At 43.9% G+C, this 15,722-nt stretch overlaps 1 protein-coding gene across 9 annotated transcripts in view; it reads left to right on the plus strand.

Annotated features, from left to right (window-relative positions):
- The window catches only part of RIN2 (Ras and Rab interactor 2), a 232,766-nt gene that overhangs the window by 168,651 nt on the left and 48,393 nt on the right, over nucleotides 1-15,722 (plus strand). For 6 of the 9 annotated variants that reach the window (XM_034641492.1, XM_034641491.1, XM_034641494.1 and 3 more), the window contains one exon: nucleotides 1,983-2,083. The exons of 1 other annotated variant lie outside the window; for it this stretch is intronic. In XM_034641492.1, coding sequence (XP_034497383.1) covers nucleotides 1,983-2,083 — 101 coding nt within the window. Of the gene's footprint in view, nucleotides 1-1,982; nucleotides 2,486-15,722 lie in introns of those variants that run through there. 2 more of the 9 variants (XM_011225472.3, XM_019800077.2) reach the window with 2 other exon arrangements.

A 15,722-nucleotide genomic window follows, 5' to 3' on the forward strand; every position in this document is an offset into this window, starting at 1 on the left:
TCCATCAACTTCTATCAATTTCTGTGTTAAATTGTTCTTGTATTTCTCCCCTTCTTTCTAATTCCTCTGCTACCACCTTGGTCCAAGCCACCTGGACCACTCTTGCCTGCATCCCTGCAGTTGCCTCCAGACTGGTCTTGCTGCTTCTCCTCTTGCCCTTACAAACCGTCTCTAACCAGCAGCCAAAGTGATCTTTTTAGAACATAAAACAAAGAAAATGTCTTCCCCTCCTAAAGCCCTTTGATGGTTTGTAGTGTAGAAAACTCAACTGTACGGGTACTGTGATCTAGAATGCCAATGAGCTCTGGTCCCTGCCTGCCTCTCCTGCCATGTACCTCCCCAGCCTCTGGGACTTTCTCTGTATGGAGGGATCTTCCCTTGATCTTTTCATGGCCCCCCCTTGTCATTCAGAGCTCCATCACTTCCTCAAAGATCCACCCTCACCATCCCATCCTACCTAGAGTGGTGGCTGCTTAACTGCCCCCTACAGTATCACCCTGTTCTGTTCTCATCCTGGCACTTCTCAGGGCTCAAGGCTGTGGTCTGTGCTCCATTGGAATGTCATCTCCATGAGAACTGTCCACCTTACTCCATGCTTGGAGCACCTGACATGAAGTGGGTGCCCATAAAGGTTTGTTGAATTAATGAATTAATGGATGGGGTCAACAGTTTAGAACAGCCTATAAGCTCAGATGAAGTTTCTGCCAGCACTTGGGTGGGATAAATCTGCTTGAGACAAGACAACACTTATCTTTAGCTAGAATAGTGATTATCAAACTTTATAGCCCTAGGATCCCTTTATCCTATTAAAAATTATGGAGGACCCCAAAGAGCTTATGTTCATGTGGATTATAGCTACAGATGCTTGCTATATTAGGAAATAAAATGGAGAAATTTTTTTAAAAAAATACTTATTTTGAAACAATAATAAATCTATTACACAATGACATAAGTAACACTTATGTAAAAAATAACTATATATTTTTTAAAATTAGTGCGCAATGACACACTTTGAGGACAGGGGCTCTACACATAGAGTGCCTAGTTAGCTCCAGGAAGGATTCTGTTGGCTGGGTGATTAGGTGGGTTCAAGAGTTTAGACCAGCCTTCAGGGGCAGATGTAGCCTCTTCCCAGGTGTGTGTGGGTAGAGGATACAAGCATGCATGAGCCTTCTGCAAGATGAGGGTACACCCCCCTCTGCATTCCCCCTCTGGTTCACCCACTCCCCACCCCATGTAACCCTCTCTCTTCCCTTTCCCTAAGCAGTCTTCTTTATAAATAAATAATTAAATAAAAAGCAACGAATAGGATGAGTAAGCTTAATGTCTGGAAATTGATTGTAAGCTATGTGTGTCTTTTAAATATTCTTATTTCTGGGGCATCTGGGTGGCTCAGATGGTTAAGCATCTGCCTTCGGCTCAGGTCATGATCTCAGAGTCCTGGGATCGAGCCCTTATCAGGCTCCCTGCTCAGTGGGGAGTCTGCTTCTCTCTCTCCCTCTGTACCTCTCCACCCATACCGCCCCCACTCGTGCTCTCCCTCTCTCTCTCTCTCAAATAAATAAAATCTTTAAAAAAAAAAACAAAAACAAGTACGCTTATTTCTGAGCCAGAACAATGATTGTATAAATTTTAATTCAGGGAATTCCTCTTCAGTTTTGACTTTGACAAAATGAATGTGGAGGCCTGGTTTTACCAGGATTTGTTTATTCCTCTTTGTATTCATGTTGAGAAACCAAACTGGGTGTCATATCCTTTTTCTTAGGGCAGTACCGAAACCTAAGTTCTTCCTCTTTTTTTTTTTTTTTAGAAAAAGCTGCTCCCACCCTCATTTTTTTCCTCTGGGTAGAGGAAATTCACACAGCTGGATTAAAAAAAAAAGGTGGTCTTCTCTGTGCTCCTATTGAAGCGGCTGAATCTCCCTGGGCTCTGGGCACGCCTCTTCCACTGCCTGACGTCACACTATTTTTGTCTTTGAATAGCTCATTGACACAATCGTCTCAGAGATCGGAGAACTGAAACAGGAGATGGTGCAGACAGATGTCAGCCTGAAGAATGGATTGGAACCCAGCGAAGCCCACAGGTGACAGAGACAATCAGGTGCCGGGCGTCAAATGGGGGCTAAGTGGACCCTAGCAGCTACGAGGACTGCCATCCCGGTGGCTTCTCAGAAGTTTGGGAACTGGGAGTGCGGTGGCCTCTCCCGATGAATCTGTCTGTAGGAGGTGGGAGTGGCCTAGGAACCAGTTGCCTGTTTATTTTAATCACTTTGAAGGCACTTGAACTTTACACCCTCTCAATACCTCCTGGCACCAGAACCCGGAAACCTAAAGTTCTATCTGTCGTATCCACCTACTCACAGTGATGGAAACAATAACGCAGCAGGATCCTCCGCGTGCAAAATAGAATTCAGTGTAGCCCGTGTCAGTCTCCAGAAGGTTTAAAGGGGCGCCCTAAAGAGGATGGACTCATTTTGCGTTCTCAGGTCAGAAAAAAAAAACCCAGCACTTACCATAGCCATTAGCCTAAAATGTGAGCCAGTGTGTTAGAGTTTGGATGTGGTTGTAAATAACTGAGAAAAGCGGGGGGCAATATACAATAGACAATGCTTGTTAAGCATTGAACTGTTGTGTTTGTATTGCACTAAGTTGTAAGGGACTGATCTTTATTGGGAGAATGGGAGTGCGGAGGTCAGCGTGGGGGTGGTAGGCTGGGGGAGGTCACTCCAACCTCATCTTAGCTCTTGGCGGGTGCAATTCTTTGCTAGCAAAGGCAATAGAATATAATCACTACAAAAATGACACTGATGCCTGGCACCTCAGAAGCCAGGCTCATTATTAGCTTTCCCCTCTTTCCCAGGAAATGGGTTGAGGCAGCCTGGTGCAGTGTGAGGGTGAGGTTCACGGAGTGGGTTTTGCTTGCAAGTCATGAGACAGGCAGGAATCCTGCATGGGCAGGTGAACCAGGTTGTGCTGGTTGCCCAAGCAAGTTTCAAACCAGCCCAACTTGTTCCCTGTCCTAGACTGCAGGGAGAGCAGGCAATAGCAAGGAGGCATTTTGCAGCTGGAGGGTGGTGCTTTAACTCTCCTGCGTCTCTGGAGAAACCGTATTCCCCCTTAGCTGTGGAAATGCCACATGCCCTCCACTTCCTTTCCTTCTCTACAAAAAAATAATAAAATAAAAAAAGCTAAGGGGTAGACCAGATGGGCCCCAAGCTTCTTGCAACAGCACCCTGGCATTCTCTCTGATTTCCCTGAACCTCAATGGCTAATTTTTTCTCCATAAACTAAACAAATGCACAATGATTTTTGATTAAAGACTCTCCACCTCACATTCAGAATAGTGCCAAACTCCGTGGAAGTGGAACTTTAGCCAGGGGATTTCCCTTTCCCCTTTGCATTGTTGAACTAAAATTAAAGTGGGAGATCGGGTTGGTGCCAAAGGGAAAAGAAGAGAGTTTAGTGGCTGATTTCTCCTACATCCAGGGAACATAACACAGCAAGATAGTCTCCACGCTCTGCAGAAGACAGACACCAGTGGCAGTACCCTTTCCACCTCCACCCCCGTGTGTAAGGCCCAGGGATGTTAGGTTTGCTGGAAGACGTGATGGTACATCAGGGGCCATCACATCACGATCTTGATGTCTGACTGCAGTAGGTACTGGGCTGGGAAAGCTGGGCTGCCATCTTGTCGTTAACATCTCTTTTTCTTTTCAAATTTAAGAATGACTGTAAGCATTTCATAATACTATGTTTTTCAGATTAATGTCACTTATTCTCGAATGCTATGTTGGTTAACAATGAATTTGTGAAATTTCAGACACATTTTACTTGGTGCTTTTTTTAGTGGGGAAGAAAGAGAAAGGGCAAGAGTGTCTTTATTGAACAATGATTACGGTGTTTACCATGTGCCCGCCGCTGTTCTCAGTGTGTCACAGCAGCCAGCTCATTGACTCTTCTAACTACTCTATGAGCTAAAGCTCCAGGATGGTCCTCATTTTACTGATGCAGGATCTGTCTGACTAATTAGGCTGTGGTTTCTGTGCTAGGGTCTCTCCCTGATTTTGCTGAAGCAGGGAGTCGTGACTTTGCTGTTAGTTCCTCTGTTTTGCCTGATAATGTCCGGGTGGCCAGATATTAGAAGGGTAGGGTAAAGAGGACCTTCTGTTGTTTCCAAAATGAAAGCAGAGCAGAGCTCTGGCCACAGGGAAACAGTAGGTCAGCCTGGCATAGAGCAGCCCAAAGGGCAGATGAAAGGAAAGGAAAGGGGGCGTGAAAGCAGTGGAGCCACCTCAAGAAAAACCACTATAGAGTGAAGAAGGATTGGCCCCCTCCCTCAGGACCTTGGCTGGGCACATTCCGGTGGCTGCACAGACACATGGACGTCGCCTTCCTTTGTGGCATCCTTGGCGAGTGTGAGATGTGATAACAGCCTCACCTACCCCAGCCACAGTCACCACAAAGTGTCTGTGGTCCCTTTGTTTGTTGAGCACTGGGCTAAGTGCTGCACTGGTGCCCTAGGTTAGGAATGGTCTTCCTCTACCCGCTTTGGCTTTTGGTCACTCCTTTGTGGTTAATATTGAGATAATCTTTAACCTTTTCATGTCACATGGCCCCCTTTCTCAGATTAATATTTTAAATGCTTAAAATAGAATAAGTAGGAGGATGGAAGGAAAACAATTCTATTGCAGTAGAATGATCAGAATTATTAAAATGCATGATTTCATAGCATAGGTACTTCTTTATTAACACATTAAATAACAAGGTCTAGGAACTACTGTCATCTGGAAGCAAAGATGGCCAGAAACAGTACTTCCTCACCAACAATGAAAATGTTTGGGGTTTCTGTTGGTGACAGTCTCAGCTACTGCGCAAACTACTGGGATTTGTTGCCTGCATTCAGAATGGGAGGAGGTTAATTTCAAAACCAGGTTAGTGAAAGTAAAGATGTCACTTTTCTATCCAATGATCAATTCTCACCTCCTGACCTGTCAGCGTCTGATCTATCTTCTCTTCCAGGGACACTCAATTGGCTTGGCTTTGGGGACACCATACTTCCTGGTTTCCTCTCTCCTCGCCTGCTGCTGCTTGTAGTCTCCAGCTGGTTCCTCCTCATCTCCCTCAACTCCTAACCGCAGAGCACCCAGAGCTTAAGCCTATAAACTCTCTTCTCCCCAGCCCCCCTGCTGTCTCCCACTAACCTTGAGCAAGACACTTAAAAGTCTCTGCGCCTCTGTGTGCATATCAGTTAAATGAGGATAATAATAGAGCTTGACTTGAGGGCGGTGAGAAAGATTGAGTTAATAACTGTAAAGAACTTTGCACAATGCTGGCAGTAAGTAAATACAGTATGTTGTTTATTAAAAGAGACCTCTAGAGTAATTTCATAGTTGATCCCATCCAGTCTTGTGGCTTTGATACCCTGTGTATATTGGTGATTCCCAACTTATATCCCTAAGTTGGTCCTCTTTTGAATTCAGATGCTTGCATCTAGCTGTTCATTCAGCCCGCCTGGCATCTCAAACTTACAAGGCCAAGACCGGGCCCTTGGCTTCCTTTCACAACCCTGCTTCCTCCCTGGTCTTCCCCATCCCAGTGACCATGGCTGCAGGTTCTTAGGCCTCACAGCCATCCCTCTTGCCTCTCCGTCTCTCATACCTGTGCTCCCATCTCCAGACCCTGGCAGCTCTATCTGTAAGATTCCCCCATCAGCACCAGTGCCTCTGCTTTCACCCATCCTGCCTTCTCTAGGCTGTTATTTAAGCAGCCTAGAGAAGGATCTGGCTTTCATTAACCCAAATCCAAGTCATGTCACTTCTGTTCAAAGCCCTTCAGTATTTCTCATTCATTAAAACCAAAATTATCGCCATGACTTTTGAGATGCTCCAGGCTCCAACTCCTCACATCCCCTCGCCCTCCTCTCTTACAGCCTCTCCCCTCTCTATCCCTCTGCTCCAGACCCACCAGCTCCTTGTCCAGAAGGCTCCTACCTCCTGAACTTTGTACTTACTGTTCCCTCTGCCTGGAATGCCCTTCCTCCAGGAAGTATTCACCTTAGGACCCTCATTTCTTCTGTCACCTTAGCTGACTTGATTTTTCTTCATAGAACTTGTACAGATCTGACATATATGGTCACTTGCTTAAATTGTGCATTTTCTGTCTCCCAGCACTAGGAGGGAAGCGAACTGAGAGTGTGGGTTTGGTCTTAGAATAGTGCCTGGTGTGTAGCATACACTCAGTATTTGAATGGACAAATGAGAGATGCCAGCCCTTTGGAGATTCTAAATGTATTAAAGCATCAGAAGCCTCTTGCAGAAACAAGACATTACCCTGTAAAGCAGTTAGGGGACCCCAGCTGGTGCATAAAAAAATCAAAAGTTGAAAATGTGCCATGGGCCCTGTGGTGGCTCTCTAGCAAAGGAGAGGGACCAAGGCACCTTTCTGCTATGTGCCAGCCACGCTTCCTCCATCACTTCTGGGTTCTGGGCTGTTGTAAATGTCTGCCAGTAAAGGAGCATCTGATTTAAATCAACTCCATGCCCTCTGCCAGCATTTTACCGAAAAGACGCTAGGAAGCCAGGAGAGAGATCAAGGATTTCTTGTTCCTGCTCTAAATGCTATTTCTTATTTCCTTCTTCTCGCCATTCATTGCCCCAAGATTAGAGTGTGGGGAAATAAAGGCTTTGTGCTTTCCTCTCCCTCCCCCATGATTTCACAGTCTGCTTTCTGTTGGGGCCGGTACAGTAGGCCAGACATGAGCAGTGCTCCACTGTCATTGCCATCTGGACCCATCACCTCTAGGCTAAGAGAAGTCTCTGAAGTTCCCTTTGTCCTCAGGTAGAACAAAGGGATTGAACAAAGCAACTTCATGAGATGAGGCTCAGGCTGGCTTTGCAGGATGCGGAGGGGAGGGTGCCTAGCTGGACTGGGTCATCAAATTGTTACCTTTGTTTGCCATCTTCCTCACTTCCCTCATTCCTCTTGTCACCTTGCTAGTGCACTCCAGCCTGAGCAGACTGCTGGAGGGGATGCCCAGGGTCTTAAAACTCTACCCCCAACCCCGGAATCAGATGCACAGAATTCAAAAATTCTTTGGCCAGCTCTGTCCCATACTGTAGTGTAGCAGTTGGTCACCACCAATGACTTCTTCTGGAAGGGACTGTGTGCCCCAGGAAGTTATCAGCTTCCCAGCAGCTATGCAATGGCATTGATACCCAAACCACAAGAAGCTCAGATTGCTGGTCCCTGGTACAACCCTTCACTTTTTCCACTTGAACGATGTTAGAACACAAGGTCAGAAGAGAAGATCAGCGGCTTACAGTCTGGGAAAGTGATGCTCAGTGTTCTACTCCAGTAAGTCTCCTGAAGTACCACAGTGACCGTAGTAATTGCTCTGTGACCTTCTGCAGAAACCCATCCTCGCTTAGTGCTGCTTTATGAAAAACAACAACAACAACAACAAAAACTTTCCACTGAAGTAAAACATGATTAAGAAAAAGCCACCAATAAGTATACAGCTAGATGAATCTTCAACGGTGAACATACCACATAGCAGCACCCAGATCAGAGACAGATCATTCTCAGCAACCCGCCAACAACTCTCCTGACTTCTATTGCCACAGATTTGTTTTGCTGTTTTTGAACTTCATATCACTGGAATCATGCAGCATGTGCTCTTTTAACTCTGGCTTCTTTCCATGTTTTGTGTAGTATTCCATTGTGTGAACCCAAAACAATTGGTTTATCCATTCTACTGTTAATGGATATTTGCATTGTTTCCACTTTGGGGCTATTTTGAATAATGCTGCTATATACATTCTCGTGCATGTTTTTTGGTGACACACCTCAGTTAGGAATATAGGAGTGGAACTGTTGGGTTGTAGGATGGTTAAATATTCAACGGTCAGTAAATGGTGCCCAAGAATTTTCCAGTCATTGTAGTCATTCACACCTCCACCAACAGCATATGGGAGTTCTGAATGCTCTGTTCTCCCGGTCTACACTTGGTATTGGCTGCTTTTTCATTTTGGCTATTTGAATGGATGTATGGATTTAGAGCTCCTAGAAGCATGATGGATGAAGATAGGTAAGAGTACCTGTATGTACTCAGTATCTCAGTGCTGTGGGAGTCAGGAATGGGAGCTCTTTGGAGCATCATTTTATAATTCTTGCTTGTTTAAGTTCAAGGCTGAAGTCATGAGTCATGTTCACAGCTGGTTCATTAGGTGATATTTATGGAAAGTGTGAAGTTATGGAAAGAATTATTTGGGGGGAGGAGATAAAAAGAGAAGACAATACAGAAATTATGAGTGTAAATACCTATGTACCTTTTATTGTTTATATTTCTGCTTATGAATCTTAGATCATAAACTTGTAACAGGAAAAAAAGCCAATGAAATTCTCCCCGTGTCTTGGATTCTTTTCTTTACGCTTTACTTTGTTCAGTACTTACATGCAGAAATATTCAGCATCTCATGAATTAATTTGGCCAAGGCCATTAGCTGCATCATAACTAAGAAATGCATGTGCATAAATCCAGTAGAGCTATAGTGGGAGTTTTAATTCTTCTCTGAAACTCAGTATATCTGCATCCAATGCAATTTCCCGTATTTAAAAAATATATATGTTCTTTTAAATATATATTCTCAACTGCAGTGACTTCAGACACAGAGTTTAATGTCACTTCTCATTATTCCTTTCCAACTTTTCCTCTTGAAAAGTCAGATACAAAGTGATCATTCTTCGTTAATCTAAACCTGCTTTCTTTGGAAGATTTTGGAGAGTGTCTCCGTGAGGTCATTGGGAAGCAAGGTTAAGTCATCAGATGCAGAAGTCAGTTTGCATTTTGTCTTCTCACAGTGTCTGTGTCATGGGTACTGTTAGCCAGCAAAACAAATATTTCCTCTTTTGCCTCTTAGCTGCATGTGCCACAGGCCATTGGCTCAGGGCTGGGAGCTCATCCTGAGGGCCCGCAGCATCCGAGAGTGGGCCACTGCCCTAGAATCAGTCATATCTGTCACAAAGGTTGGTTTTCCTCCTTTCCTGGGAGTTCCTGTCTGGTTCAGCAGAACCTGGGAAACTTATGATAATCACTGGCTACAGAGTATTGGGTATATCTTGCAGTATCTTAAGTCTCTTGAAAAGGGTGTTTGGTGTTATCAAAATGTATAGTTTCTTTGGGGCATCTGGCTGGCTCAGTCAGAAGAGCATAGACTCTCGATCTTGGGGTCGTGAATTCAAGCCCCATGTTGGCTGTAGAGATTATTAAAATTTTCCCATCATACCCATTGAGGATATTCTGCTATAACTAGCTTGATTCATCCCCAACCCCCCCAAACCCTTAAACTGTTTCTTGATTTGAAGCCACTGGTGGGTGTTTGGGATATGGTTTCAAGGAATTCTATGAGGATTGAACCAACTCTTTGCTTATATTGTTACCAATGTAGCAACAATTAAGTTCAACTTCAAAAAAAATATGTATTAGGTAGGTGCTGTTTGTTAAAATACCTGGACAGTGGAGCTGGCAGGGAGACAGGATTATAAACAAGTATCATGTAATGGAATGAGGATATAATAGTGGAGTATACTAGATGTTCTGGGAACCTGACGGAGGAAGCTGGTAATTCCAAGTGAGAGGTGTTTTAGGAAAGATGAGCTCCCACATTAACCTTAAGTAAAGAATGAGGTAAGCCTCCAGATAAAATATGCCCAAACATCTATTTAGTCTGTTTTGATTGGTGATATCTATGATATTGGGGAAGACTTTTAAAAAGAACATTTAAGAGTCATCTTTTTGATGACCAAGTAGAACACGTGCATTGTAGAAAAATCATCATATAAAAAATAAAAAGATTACCATGAATCCCTGAGACAAAACCACTTTTGATTGTTTTTTGACTATCGTACTTCTTTTCCTTTGTGTGTATCTGTCCAGTATTTTTATGTGCATTTAGATGGCAGGTCATGCATGATTTTCACAGATTTAACCAGGGTGTTTCTGATCATCCTGAAAATGCAGTGTGTCCTAGAAATTGATTGCATTTTTGTTGAGGGATAGCACCTTCCAGTTTAGTAGCTGGCTTCCCTGTCCACAGTACCCTTGGGCACACAATTTTAATGATGGCCTACTCTAGATTAGGTACGTTTTACCCTTTACAGATCTTGCCTTGCTATTATATTGGTAGTTGATTCTGCCACAAAATATTTGCTTGGTTAGAAGGCAGTGGTGATTTAGTCCAGCTGTGAAATAACACTAGTATAACCGAAAGCATGTAAACACTAAGAACTGCAAATCCCTGAAATGCTTGCCTTTCCATGAAGCCTCGTGCATGCCACTGCTCAGGGTCAAAGGTCAACGGGCCAGTACTTAGAGCCTTCCTGGCTCCTTCTCCTGTTTTCAGCTCCAAGGGTAGCCAGGACAACGTGTTCTTTGTTTCTATTTCTTAGTTTTACAGGAACCAATGAAGGCCTCTGCCAGCATTGGCTCCATATCTGCCCTTTTCATCTCTAGCTGGAGACTCAATGACAGGAAGTTCATAAGCCATAAAAGTCCAGATCTTTCTCCTCTCTGAAAATGGCAGTGCCTCCTCCTGCCTGAAGGCGGGCATGTAATTTTTCTATTGACCAAGAAATTAGCCAGAGCCCCACATATGGCCAGAATGAATTTGAGTCTCCCTTCCTCTCCAGACTTAAATGTTTCAGAGTAGGGGTTGAATTCAGCTTCACAAATTCTAAAGAAGTGTTTTCATGATTAAAAGTAAGATGTCGTTGGACATTGACTAGTAGGTATTTTTTTTATTAAAGATTTTATTTATTTGAGAGAGAGAGAGAGAGAGAGAACAAGCAGGGGGAGTGGCAGGCAGAGGCAGAGGGAGAAGCAGGCTCCCTGCTGAGCAGGGAGCCCAATGCAGGATTCCATCCCAGAACCCTGGGATCATGACCTGAATCAAAGGCAGACACTTAACAGACTGAGCCACTCAGGTGCCCACTAGTAGGTATTTTTGAAATGGCAGGTTTTCTGGGAATTTTTCATTGGCTCCATGTGCATATATATATATGTATGTAACAGAAATTGGAACTGGTCCTTGTACAAGCAACTTTTATCAGATGGATCTCTTCTGTGTGAGCTGTTGTTTTCTTTTCTTTCTGCATAAGGGGCCTCTTCAACTCCTATTTTTTCAGAAACCATCAATGGCAGACCCCTCACTTCTCTCCCCCAAAAGATCAAGGAAGCCCTTGATTCATCTCCCACCAAGCCTTCCATGTTGGCCACTGCTTGATATTTGGAGTGTATTCGCTTTCGTATTGATACGTAGACAGGGATCTACTGCTCCATGAGCAAGGCCATGGCAGACACAAGATGCCAACTTCTGTCCGGTGCTTAATTCTTAGGATGACTCCTGCATTGGTCTCTTGTAGCTGGAAACCTGATCCCTTGGGCAGTGCCACGCCCCAGGCTGTACCTTTCTTGCCTTTGAGGCCCGTTGAAGTAACATCTTCACATGGGCAGAATGAGGAAGGGAGGCCTCCATTACAGAAATATCAAGAGAGGAAGCTTTTCATCCTTTCTTTTTCCCATCTGTAAGTTGAGGATGGCAAGCACTAGAGTCTAGGTTGGGACTAGACCCTAATGGCAGACGGAGACCATTCCAGCTGCAAGGACCACCAGGGGCCATCCTCAGGAAGGTTCACATTAAATGCTGACCAAACAAGCTCCGGAACTGTGTTTATGGAATAGTCTTTGTGTATCCTAGAATGGAAACATGTTGCTTTGTGTTCTTTTTTGAGTTTCTGGAAATTAGGGGACAGTGAAAGAGACATCCTGGAAACTTTGCTGAACAGTGTCTTTACTCATAGCTCCCAGGACATTCCAGACTCTTAGAGTCCGTTCTTTTTAGGCTTTGTCTGTTTTAGTAACAGATTCCTTTTTCCAATAAGACTCCATCTTTAGAAATGGGGAAACTGAGTCTGAGTGACCTGTAATAACAGGCCAAGGCCTCACGGTTATGAAGAGACAACTGAGGCTTTAATCCCAGGTGACTGCAAGTGCTCTTTCTACCAAACCACTGGAGATTATGAAACTGAGGGGAGGCCAGAATCGGGCTTGACCAGATTAAACCATGCATGCCTTACAAAACTTGGCATGTTGATGTTGATTCACACGTGCAGGAAATTCTCATGTTGATGCATTCTGACTCCAGGTAAATGAGAACTTTGTTGAGACCCGAAAGCTAAAGCCCCTGTAGGTGTGTGCATGGGGTTCCCGCTGTGGATTTTTTCCATACCTCAACAGAAGGCAGCTTTCCTGCCAATACTCTTCTATGTAGATCCTGTCGTCTCTGTGCTCAACCAGCTGGTACATGTCAACCTCCTTTGTTGGAATTAAATCTTATTCCAGGTGTTGGGATGAGGCGTTCTGTATTTGGGAACCTTGAATGGAGCATATATCACTAATGCCTGTGTTAGTGGATGTCAGCTAAAACTCAGTGTTGACTTTTATATCCAAAGCGCACCCCCAGCCAGCTGGTGGGAGGTGGAGGGGCTGTCCACGAAGGAAATTCATGAAAAGTGAGGAAGAAGCTGCAAACACTTTGGATTTGTTGTTCTGGAAGGATTCGGACTGCTTCCTTTTCTTGCCCCAGGCCTTCAGATGGCCAAAGGCCAGGGGGATCTTGGTAGTTGTGGTGATTTTTGCCAACCATTTCCTGATAAACACAGAGACAAGAACCTTTTGTCTCCCGAGACTGGAGCTGAGGAGCCAGATTCTATTGTTGGGCCTGGCTGAGGGAAGGCCTGAATCAGAGGTTGTGCATGGGGGACCCAGGAAAAAGCTGATGGAGAGACCTAGCGCCCACGTTTCTCGTTGCCCACTGAGCTTCTCCCCTTCCTCACTCACAAGGAATAAACCTGTTGTTTGCAGATGACCTCCTACCTAGCTCCCCATCATGCATAAAGCAGGCATATGATCAATGCCTGCCTGGGGGTGAAGCTAGGCTAGTGAAAGAAATAAGTGTAATGCAGAGCAAAATGGGGTAAGTGCCCCAGAGATGCATACACAGTGGGTGAAGGAAGTCAATGTGCCCAAAGATTGCTTGCAGCCGCAGGAAATGGCGAGGGAACAGGATCGACCTTCGTTTTGACAAGGGGGCTAGAGCCAGTGTCCAGTGGGCACTCCAGAATAGCTTGACCCCAGTCAAGGATGGAGCTGAGCAATGGCAAATAGATGCTTTTGGGGGGATCCTTTCCCCCTTGAGTCCAAGAGCAAGGTTTATAAACATTAATATAGGGGAAATATTCTTGTGTTTTAATCCAGATGGTCTCAGCCCAAATTCCACCCACCGTGACACAATTTTTCTCTATTCTTGCACCATCTTGCCTATTATTAATGTGCCTAACATTTTTCATTAAATTGACTCACCTTTGACATATATTTTAAAAAGTAAATTTGGTAAACCAGTCATAAAAATACAGTGTATGATCCCACCTATATGAAGTACTTAGAGGGGTTAAAATCATAGAGACCTAAAATAGAGTGGTGGTTTCCCAAAGTGGGGGGAGTTACTTTTTAATTAGGCATAGATTTCAATTTCACAAAAGGGAAAGCGTTCTGGAGTTCTGGATGGTAGTGATGGTTGTACAACAATATGGATATACATAACCCCCCTGAATTGTACATTTAAAAATGGTTAAGATGGTAAATTTTATGCTGTGTATATTTTACCACAATAAAAAAAAATTAGGGAAAAAGAAGTAAATTTAGTATCTCTGCCATAATTGGCAACTACACTAAATACAACAGCAATTTAAATAAGTACTAGACATTAAAATAAAAACTGTGCCTCCATGTGTGACCTTGGTATAGCCAACGTTCTTTGGGAAATATTGTCAATTTTAATAAACCATAGAGAATTTATAGCATATCAAAATTTTTCCCACCAAATATGGTTTGGTTTTGGTTTTGTTTTTGAGCTCCTCACTTTGTCGCAGGACTGGGGCTCTTTGTTAGGGAGGCAGGCAATATGATGAATCTTAAGCCACAATGAAGTCCTGGACAAAAGCACCTTGGAAGCCAAAGCTCTGCTTTTGTTTTTGATTTTTGCTTTGTTGTGTTTTATTGATGGGCTCAGCATCCTATTGATTATAATTAACCCCATCAATTTGTCATGATACATTCTATGACTATTTATTAGATGCTTACTATGTAAACAAGGAAAAACTGTTAGTTTTCTTAAAAGTTGGGAGGGTCCGTTGGAGTCCTTCAGGGACCTGGCACTCAGGATGCAGGAAGAGCACCAAGTCTTCCTAAAGATTGAGCTATCAGGGGGCATTTTGCTGGAAATCCAGGTAAGACCTGGGTGGAGCCTACCACTCACCACTTCAGATCCAAATCCGAGGTGGCCTTTTTGGGTTATTCAGCCCCAAGTGCATCGCCAGGATTGGTCTGGAAGGAGCCGGCAAAGCAAGCAGGGAGTCCCCTTCCAAGAGAGAATCACCTTCCACACCTTGCTAAAGCCTGATATGCCTTGCTAAAGCCTGATACGGGAGACCAGGGGAGGAGTGTGGGGCCAGGAATTGGATAGTAGAGAAGGGGACAAAAGTCAAAAGCCAAGCTATATTTTAGGAGGTCAAGATAGTCCTTCCTTCAACCTATCCTGCTGACTTGGTCATCTAAATATCTCCAGATGTCCCAATTGACAAGGTCATTAGTTCTGTAAGTGGAAGCAAAACAGAATACCTAGATAAAACATAGCAGTGGGTTTTCCATGAAGGCAGACCGCATTTAGTAGTACCAGATTCCAAGGCAGACAGGATGATGTTTGTGGGGAGACACACATAGTCACATTTGCAGACATGCCTGTGCGTGAGCCAGGGAACCATAAGAAGTGGGTTAGGGAGCATTACCTTGATTAGAGTCACCACCTGCCTTATTTAATTCCAGAGGACTTGCCACTGATTCTATGAGAGGTTTTTAGAAGTTGTTAATTAACTAAATCCATCTCTTTTTTAGTTGAACTATGATCTAACAGTCTGCTTTAGAAAGACAAATTCATAGTACATTTTAAGTATTTAATTGAAACGGCTTTTGTCTTTGAAAAATAATCAAGGATATCCTATTTTGATGTAAATTGTCCATTTAAAAAATAGAATTGTTCAGGGGCACCTGGGTGGCTCAGTCGGTTAAGTGGCTGCTTTCAGCTCAGGTCCTCAGGTCGTGATCCCAGGCTCCTGAGATGAGGCCCAAGTGGGGCTTCATGCTCAGCCGAGAGTCTGCTTCTCCCTCTCCCTCTGCCCCTCCCCCTGCTCATGTGCTCTCTCTCTCTCACACACACACACTCATAAATAAACAAAATCTTTAAAAAAGAAAAAGAAAAAATACAATTGTTCAGCTTAATGAAGGTGTGCTTTTAATGTGCACAGAGAAGGTTTGGCTTTTTGGTTTTTGTGTATACTTGTTTTTCCCCTGTCTGAGCACAGAACCATCCAGAGTGCTCCACCTGTGCTGAGACCCATTAGTGAAATGGAAAGTGCCACCTTGTTGATGGTAAAAACTTGGCATTATGCCTTGTATCTAGTCCCCTAAAACTTCATTTTTGCTATTCGATGGCTGAAGGAAGATTCTGATGTATAGAAGGTTGCTAGCTGTATTTACTGCACCAGTATTTTTTCCTACAGAGACAAACTACATCTAAGTTTTATGTACTTTATATATTTCTTGGTTCTTGA

The sequence above is a fragment of the Ailuropoda melanoleuca genome, chromosome 13 (assembly GCF_002007445.2).
Source record: "Ailuropoda melanoleuca isolate Jingjing chromosome 13, ASM200744v2, whole genome shotgun sequence".
NCBI classification, from domain to species: Eukaryota; Metazoa; Chordata; class Mammalia; order Carnivora; family Ursidae; genus Ailuropoda; species Ailuropoda melanoleuca.